Genomic DNA, 9,909 nt, shown 5'->3' with positions numbered 1-9,909 from the left:
CACTTGTCACTTTCATTTTATCGTGGAACTAGTTATTGACGATAGTTTTTTGGGTCTTCAATGCGTCAACTTCATTTAACAAGATTCTACATTTACAATCGTTAACATTTTTTTTAGAAAACTTGAAATTTTACTTCAAAGTTAAATTTTTGTTTCTCACAATACAGAACTACTGGGATGGTAACATCAACTGTTAAATTTATGTTTTGAGCTTAGGACACCTTCGAAAATAATTTACTGCTTTTCAGAGTGTTCGTAGTTTACTTTTTCTTTTTTTTTGATTCCTGAATTTTTAACCTAGATTTAGTGAGAACGTCAAACAAAATGAAATGAAGGAAATATTAAACTACAAAGAAGTCGTTTTTCGCATTTTTCGACTGTTTCGTTTTGCTCATTTCAACAATTCGTTAGGCCTGTTGAGCAATTTTCAACAATTTTTTGCTTGGAACTTCATTTCCATATTCGAATTTCAAGCTTCTGGAGATTGTGCAAAAATATGGAGCACCGTCTGCAATAGTGCCGAGCGTAGAATATGTACATAAACAAATAAGCTATTTTTTGGAATTGCCATTTGGAAAAAAAAATACAATATCCAATCAGTTTGTTACAACTAACTCAAAGTTATGAGCTGAATGTGAAACGGAATCTATACGCAAGTTCTCAAAATGCTTTGTTTGGAAAATCACGAATCAGTTATTCCGAGCTGGAAATATTTTGAACGAGAATCTATTAACTTTACTGAATTTGTATTCTAGATACAATTTTCAGGTTTATTATAAAAAGGCTGTTGAAACACAAGAGAACTTGAAAAATTAGAAAAAATGAAGTATTAATATATAGTTTAAATTAAAAAGCACGAAGTTTGATAGTTGTTTGAAACCGAATATTTCAGATTTTCTAAATACTTTCTTCCCTGCATACTGGGAACTTTTACATTTCTACAATTAATCATTCTGAAGAAACCACAATGTTATGGTTTTTTCTGTACAAATAATTTTGAATTGATAGACAAAAGTTTTTTTTTAAAATTTTGGTTTAGTGACACAAGTACAGTCTAGTGACAAATCCATGTAGGATTCAATTGAAATTGTTTAATTTAAAAATAAATAATATTTATAAGAAACCAGTTTTTCTATTTAAATATTTAGTGTTTCAAAAAGTTCAAGAATCAATTCTGGAAGAGTTCAGGAAATCATAAATTTGGACAAATATACTTTGTTTTCCTATTTTTCTAATTCAACGTACCTTCTCCAGCTCTTGATACAGCCTTCTAAATACTATTATTCTAGAGTACTATTCTTCGAGGGTACAAAAACTGTAAAAGTCCACATATCTAGGGTACAATGTTTCTGTAATTCTAAGGTACAACTCGAATCAATTTGGGGGTGCAAGAGAAAACACATCGTAATCAAAGCAACCAAGGCAAGACTACGGACAGATTTTGAAGAATACTTGCAACTGGATTAAAGGTGGAAGACAGTTTTGAGAAATGACGGACGGAAGACGGAAGGCTTCCATGCATTTCTGGTGTTGATATTAATCTCTGAATTTTCTTTATTCACGAACTTCACATTGTTGAATAAAATATTTTCAGTTCCCAGAAATCCTAAAAATTCATAATGCTATCTGAAAATAATGATTCATCGAAAATCAGTGTAAGCTATGATTGTTGATCAAAATCAGTGCTTGATTTTTGTAGTTGACTAATTTCTTAAAGGTGTACTAAAGTCAACTCTGATATTTTCATTGAATGAAGTATAAGTTTATTTTCATATCGAAAGAATTTTAAAATTCGGTCTGAAACCCGCTGAAAGCGATCGCTGGTGAGTTTGGGCATTTCGGTGGCCTGTGAAAATTGGCGTTATGGCCCAGAAATTTGACTTAGGCCATATGTTGATTTCTTCATTTCAGTGAGTTCATTCTCATATCGAAAGAATTTTTAAATTCAGTTCAGTCCACGCTGAAAACGAGCGGCGAAACAGTTTGGAGCATTTGTGTGGCCGTGGAACATTCTAGAAATTTCACTTCGCAAATATTGATTTTTCATGTTTTTGTTGTTTTTTTCTACCATTTTTGTAGTGTTCCTATTCGCGGCCCACGCCTTCTTACAACTGCGCCCCACCGCAAACGAGAGAGTATCGGAGAGAGACGCAAAGTTTTTTCTGGCGCGAAACAGATTTTCACCATTTTTGATTTATTTTTGCATAAATTTCTCTCGTAAATTGACAAATTTTTAATTAAAACGTTTGAAAATATATCAAAAATGTTGAAAATCGGTTTCGCGCCAGAAAAAACTCTGCGTCTCTCGTCGATACTCTATCGTTTGCGGTGGGTCGCAGTTGTAACGAAAAAAAAAACTGCTAATATCAATATGGTCGAAAAAAAAGTTCAGTTTCAAGTGTTAAGCCTGAAGTTAAAAAAAAACTCAACGGAATTAATCAATTCTTTTTTGAATCTAGCATAATTTTTTCTAGAGATAATATCTCTAACAAGTGAACCTCAAGGGGTCGCGAGTTTGGAATCGTTCCAAATTGCTACAAGGTATTAAGGCAGCTTGAATAGGCATATACCAAATTTTTGTTTTGTGCTCGTCACTTCCAGCTGAGAAAAACCATCTAGCACAGTAAGAAAAAGCGTCCGTTAAACATTTTTTGGTAGGTTCAATTTCTTTTTCAGAAAAAAATGAACGTCAATCATCGACTCCTTGTAAAAGACAGATTGCTATCGGTTCAACAGTGCAATTCAACATCAACTGCAAGTTTTTAGGTCCGATTGAGCATAATTGTGTTTTTTAAAATCAAAAAAATAAGTTTATAGCTCTCGATTTATTAGAATTCAAATAAAAGCAATACAAACTGATGAACAATAATCTTAAAGTATTTACATTCAGTGCTAATAATTTCTTCGAGTTTAGTGCTCTCCAGCTTTTTCTCGCTTGACGCTATCGATGAAGTTGTACTTTGCACGCTGACGATGGGTGACGCTCTCTGGTTCTGAAAATTTATAATGTTCTTCTTCTTAAGAGGCACTATCTGTAAGAGTGAGAATGTTTGTGTTGGGTCTTGGCACAGTTGCAAAAAGTTGTTTCAATCCGAACTCTTTTCACAGCATATGTCCCCCTATGGAAGTGATTTACAAAAAATATGTCACCAGTCCCCTATGACGTCATCATAGGAAAATATGACCAATAATTGACTTTTCACCCAAAAATTCATAAAAATTTCAATTTTTCAAATAACTTTAGGAAACTTTGGCAACATGTTAGGAGTGATTTTGACTACCCCTACACAAATTTTCAGCCCCTCAGACACCCCAGAAACCGTTCAAGTGAATTCCATTTTCAAACTTTTTTACTAAACGTCTTGTAATATTGCGTCAATGTCCTGAACATTTTTGAATCAAAATAATGTTGAAATATTTTTTCGATAAAAATTTTGTTCCATGGGGGGGACCCTTATGTGATTTTCGAAATAAATGGAAAAATCTCAAAATGGTCCAATGGTTTTTCATTTGTCTTATTTTGATTATTTGTTAAATTTAGCGAGTATCAAGTACATTACTTGAAATTTGTGTACTTCAGTACAAAATATTGATTAAAACGTCAAAAAATGGGAAAAAATTTCGATGAAGAAAAAAACGAAATTGGTTCAAACCAATTTCTGAGATGTATAATCTCGAAATTGGTTTATTCTAAGTTTTTTCTCAATATTCTGATTATTTTCGGAACAAATTTTTTCTTTGAATTTTTCGTGAAAATTTTTTTTTCATAAGGGGGGACCCTTATGTGATTTTTGAAAAAATCTAAAAATCTCAAAATGGTGCAATGGTTTTTTGATGATTTTAACAGGACCTAATAGAACTTTTTGCGGAGAATACGAATACGATTTGAAATTTGAGTACTTCTAGAGGAATTTTTCGAGAAAAGTAGGAAAAACATGAAAATGGAATTCACTTGAAACCTGGGGTGTCTGAGGGGCTGAAAATTTGTGTAGGGGTAGTCAAAATCACTCCTAACATGTTGCCAAAGTTTCCTAAAGTTATTTGAAAAATTGAAATTTTTATGAAATTTTGGGTGAAAAGTCAATTATTGGTCATATTTTCCTATGATGACGTCATAGGGGACTGGTGACATATTTTTTTGTAAATCACTACCATAGGGGGACATATGCTGTGAAAAGAGTTTGGATTGAAACAACTTTTTACAACTGTACCAAGAGGAATCCTCATCTAACAGACAACGCCTCTTAAAAACAATAAAACTGTTTTTTTACCTTCTGATTCAAATTCCGCGGACGTCCGGAAATCAGAAGATGGAATCTGAAAAAAAAGTATCATTAACCGGGGGATTAATTTTCGGAACAATTTTACCGGGAATTCGGCAGCTTAGAGTCATTTTCATGTTTCCTCGACGTCGGGGATGATTCATTTAACTGAAAGTAGTACGAATAACGGAAAGAGTTTTCGGAACTCGGAATTTTTACTTTTTTAAGTCACAAAAAGAGCTTGCAAAAAACTACGGTTACAAAACTCCATTATGGGACATTCCGGAAAATCCTCATCCAGTTTAATGATTTTTACACATTTCTAACTGACGATTCACCGCAATTTGTTTTTTTCTGCTGCTATATCAACTTTTTCAAACCGAAATTTTACAAATAATGGGTTTCACTGTTGCAGGAAGGTTATTTTTTGTTTATCTGAAATTTCGAGCTGATAGTCTATCAGAAGGCTTTCAAGAAACTAAACATTTTGCATCATGAATACGTGGAAAGAAAAGATGAAATTGAATTTTGAAAAAAGTAGTCCTCTTATAAAAACTTAATGAAACCGACTTGTTTCTTCCTTTTTGTATCTAATTCAAACTGAATCGACGCACGATTTCCCATTCAAATAATCCCACCAAACAAACAGTGATCTAATCATTGCAGAATATAAGTATAAACATCATTTCACGATCCCACTAAGTTCCGAGAAATACAACTTACTAATAAGATCTTGATGGAACGGGATAAATTTTTATTTAAGAATAGAATTTTATTGATTCTAATCAAACCGATATCAGATCACCTTATTGAGCAGTTTTCAGCTTACTAGTGAAAGTGGCTAAGCAGGTTGTGGTTTGGTGATTTGAAACATTTTTTACAGTTTCTACTTGGGCATATATCTTGAAAAAATGCAAATTCGATACTGGTGACAGAAAACGTTTTTCTACACATTTCTATTAAACCACACAGCAGAATTTTAAAAATCGAATTCCAGCACTTTAGATGATACAAATAACTTCTGTGAGATTTCAAGTTGTCTCAAGTTTCTAACAATCTTGAAACTTGATTTTTTAAAAGTTAAATTCAAAGTGTTTCTGTTTTATGAAAAGTGTAAAAAGAGGATATTTGTTCATTTACAATAATAACGTGCATACCTCAAATTTTTCTTATCTTTATATTAGAAAGGAACAAAAGAAAGTTTTGAAAATTTATGATTTTACGGAATCAGATTAAAAAAAATCACTGTTCCAGAACATAAATATTAGGAGAAGAATAAAAAAATCTTACTGACAACCCGTTGTCAACTTTAATAAACTAAAAAATCCTTCAAACGGAAAAGATCTCTTGGGTATGAACACAAGTAGTAAAGTGACCGAAAAAAGGAGGAGAGAAGGATGTTCTTGATTTCTCACAGCGGGAGTGCCGATTGAAAACATTAGACATGTGGGCATGAGGAGGGAACAAAATAAATGAATGGGGGGAGGAAGGAGAAGGTCAAACTTTAGACAAGAAAATGTGTGAGAATCGGAATTACTTTTTATGAAATGCATAGAAGGTAATTTTGGTATCTATTTTATTTAGTTGTAGACTTTTACTCTGTTTAAGGGTGCATCAGAATATTTTTTCAGCTTACAATTAGATTCAAAATGAAAAAGTGGTAAAAGCCTGTCCTTCCAACTTTCATGTAAGTGATCATCACATTGCGAACAGAAATTAAAAATTGCTGAAACAGTGATAATGATACCTGAGTTTCTTTTGGAAGAAGACCCGTTTAAAAAAAAAGATTTTCTTACAGCAGGTACCACCAGTATTAACATTGTACGTGTGGGTTTATAATCACAGCCCGCTGAAACTGAAACTATTCATAAGAAAGCAAAGCATAGACAAAAATTTAAATTTCTTTGAAAATCGAAAATTTGGAGTCTGGTTGGATGAAGATCCATTTGAGGAAAGGGATTTTTCTTAACTAGTTAAAAGTGATACAATAGTATTAAAGCATTGTACAGACTTCATAATGACGTCCCTCTGAAACATAAATTTTTGATAAGAAAATCTAATTGATTCATCTCAAGAAAAAATTCTGTGAATTCGGCAAAATGTTCTGTTTCAGATTATTTAGAACTGAGTGAAAAATGAGTTTTCATTGGTGCATAAGTTTTTATTGGTGCGTTTTGGTCTTTTTTTTCATTTTCGCAAACTCGAAATGATTTTGGAGAAAATCCGTCCTCAGAAAATTATCGTTTGAGTTTGAATTTGAGTGCAAAATTAGGTCCAGTATCATTAAAATCGTACATAAAAACCACAACCCACGGTAAAAATTTCCCGGGAATTTCCCGGGAAATTTCCCGAAATTTATAGTTCCGGGAAGTAAACTTCCCGGGAAATTCCCGGGAAATTTCACTTATGTACAAATCTAACAACCAGGGTTCGACCCCTACTAGTGGCAAAACTTTTTTGTTTTTTGTTTTTGACTTTTTGGTACCAATCTGAAAACCAGGGTTTGACCCCTCCAGTGTCAAACTTTTTTTCATTTCATTTCTTGCTTTTTGGTACCATTCTGAAACCATTTCAGAACAAAAAAAAACATTTTTAGATTACAAGTGTCTATTTTCAGTACAGTCCTTCTCCGAAAAAGCAACTTTGGTCTTCAGATTTTTACCAAAAACCAAAACTGAAATGAAAAAAAGTTTTGACACCGGAGGGGTCGAACCCCGGTTGTCAGATTGGTACCAAATCGTCAAAAACAAAAAACAAAAAAGTTTTGGCACGAGTGGGGATCGAACCCCGGTGGTCAGATTGGTACCCAAAGTAGTTCTCAGTAATTTCCCGAAAACAATCCCAAATTTCCCGAACTTCCCGAAAATTTCCCGGGAAATTTTCGGGAAAATTTCCCGGTATTTCCCGGGAGGTTCGGGAGCTTCCCGGAACTTTACCGGGAAATTTTCGGTAAAAATTTCCCGGTAATTTCCCGGGAAATTTCCCGAAACAGCATTTCCCGGGAAATGTTTCCCGGGAGACTCACACTGGTTACTATTATAGACTGAGTGGAAATTTAATATGTTTTGATCTAGTGAAAATGAGATTCGAGTCAAATTTTAAAAAAGAATTTTTAACGGAAAGTATTGTACTGGGCTCATAATCACGGCCTACTGAAACTGAAACTTTTGAAAAGAAAACAATGATATCTTGTTAGGGCATTTCAGAAAAAAATTCCAAAAATTCTGCTAAAACTTTCTGGTCTAGATTGCTTAGAATCGTCTAAAGAATTAGTCTTCCAATATTCATAAAGGGTCAACAAAGAAAAAAAACTAAATTTTAGTTATTAGCTGTTTTGACGAATATATTTTGATCATATATCGAGTTATTTTTGGCTCGATTCATAATGAATAAATGATTCCAAAAATAGCCCAAGTAGTGATTACTATAGTGTGGGTAAAAAGTTCAAAACTTGACGAAACAGTGAAAATGAGTTTCGAGCCAAAATTTAGAGATGTGCATTTTTGGGAAAGCAGGATAATCAATACTGGAAATGTTGAGCATTGGTATAAACATTGCACTGGATTCATAATTACGGAAAACTCAAACGGAAAATCTTGATATGGAAAAAATCACTAAAACTCCGCTAAAACTTTCTGTTCCAGATTACTTGGAATTGAGTGAAAATGAGTTTGCTAAAGTTCGATGTCCAGCAGAAAAGAAACGTGACCGAAAAGAAAACCAAAAAACAGTCAAGACTACAGTTTTCCGCCGTTCCTCTTCTGTTTTTTGTTTCATAAGTGAGTCAAAAAACACAAAAAGAAACAAATGTCATACAAGGTGAGTCATCTGGTAGCCGGTGACTAAACGCAAATTGGAATGGGAAAATTGAAAAGCGTAGGATCGTCTAATAGAAGTTTTTAACTGGAAAAGGTTAGATGTTGAAACTAATGTCAATTTTTCTCCGGTTTCAACTACTTCATAACAGGAATTTTTAAACTTCGGGTTCGTTCTACTCCCGTTTCTAGAGCCTTCCTCACCTCTACAACTGGTATCCTTAATCAACTGATCCACACCCATATCTTCCCATTCTCCATCTGGTAACTCTCTCATCTGGAGTTGATATCCTCGAATCTCTCCTCCATTCTTTTGAAGTGGTGCACTCCAAACTACAGTAACCTCTCCGATACCAGCGTCGACAACATCTGGTACACCAGGAGCTGATGGGATTCCGCTGTCTGGAATAATGGGATTTAGGAACAATAAATCGACAATAGGATTGCTCTATAGCGATTTCATTGCAGTAAGAAATGCAGGTGGAACAGTAAGATATTGGTAAAAAAATTTAATTTTTTGTTGGTTTTTCTGTTTCTGATATCAGATATTATGTATCTTAGAGCAAGCAGATACGATGTGAGAATTCGAAATTTTTTACAGTTTCTGAACCATCTGAAGTGATGCTAGAAACTTGGTCTTTTGATACCTTTCGCTTGGTTTTTCCATAATTCTCTCCCTACAAAGCCCCCTCACCTTCATGCGAAAACCTTCCATGAGGCGCCGGTGGTGGAGCTGCTCGATCCTCTGAATCGATCCTCACCCGGACAAGATACGAATCAAAACTCGCAAAGGGATGAGGAATTTTAATTTCAAAGTCAATTGGCCTAGTTTTGATATGCATCATTTGGACAGTTAGCATTAGGGGGTTGCAACTCAAGTTTTTTATTGATGGGCGAAACACGTATATTTTAGAAAGTGACTGATCAAATGGACTCGAAACATAAAATCAAATATGGTATGGACACGATCGAAAATATGAATGATTGACGACAAACAGGAGAGCTCTAATAACTATTGTGAAGCAGTCGTAGTTTTAAGCCTATCTACGTTTTCTCTAACTCGTCGTAATCAACAACTCCATATATTTCTATAAGACATTCTATACAAACTGACGAATACATCTGTAGAATCGAAAAAGAAAAAAAGAATCGGGACGAAAACGATTGACAGGAAGAAGAATGATAACACAAAACTATTGTGTTGATAGAGGAGAAATGGATTGGGTCAAATCTTCTTTCTACAAGTTTTCCTTTCTCCTTTCCTCCCCTCTCTTCCCTTTTTTTCTGTTTATATGTACGATATGATTTTGTGATTTGAAAGAAAAATTGAAAAATAAAAGATGTGGAGACTGAGAATAGAAGAGATAGGGGGAGAAGACATCAGGGTCATCTGATATCAGTTTTTGCAGGAGAGAGGGTTTTTGAAAAGATTCACAGTGAATTTCTATAAAAATCCTATGGCTAAATCAGAAAAATCGAAACAGTACTAGTGCTTAATTAGTGCAATTTTTCAAACCGCGTTCAGCATATTTGGGAAAATGCGTAAAAAACGGAGATGCAGATAAAAGCAGTACAGTTCAAAATCCGTGCTTAAAATAGAAACTTACTGAAACTGCAGAAAATACTGTAGAACTATATAGTTATAAGCTATCAAAATTCAAAGACATCATAAAATTTCTTAACCAGACGAAACGGAAAAAAAATAAGAACCACTAGAGATATATTTTGATAACTGACTTGTGCTGGTGGGCAGAGATGTTGGGAAGTGAAAAATTTTTTATCCGGAAGTCGGAAGTCGGAAGTTGGAAGTAAAATTTCTTATCCGGAAGTCG

General features: G+C 33.9%; 1 protein-coding gene across 1 annotated transcript; it reads right to left on the bottom strand.

Annotated features, from left to right (window-relative positions):
* Positions 1-6,255: 6,255 nt before the first annotated feature.
* On the bottom strand, positions 6,256-8,922 carry GCK72_012573 (uncharacterized protein; the record flags this gene model as incomplete). Its single annotated transcript, XM_053729216.1, has 3 exons — positions 6,256-6,290; positions 8,282-8,479; positions 8,772-8,922. 3 exons carry the CDS (start codon positions 8,920-8,922, stop codon positions 6,256-6,258), a joined length of 384 nt encoding a protein of 127 aa, XP_053583988.1.
* Between the last annotated feature and the right edge of the window lie 987 nt (positions 8,923-9,909).

Source organism: Caenorhabditis remanei, chromosome IV, assembly GCF_010183535.1.
Source record: "Caenorhabditis remanei strain PX506 chromosome IV, whole genome shotgun sequence".
NCBI lineage: Eukaryota > Metazoa > Nematoda > Chromadorea > Rhabditida > Rhabditidae > Caenorhabditis > Caenorhabditis remanei.
This window is presented reverse-complemented; position numbering and strand designations above follow the sequence as displayed.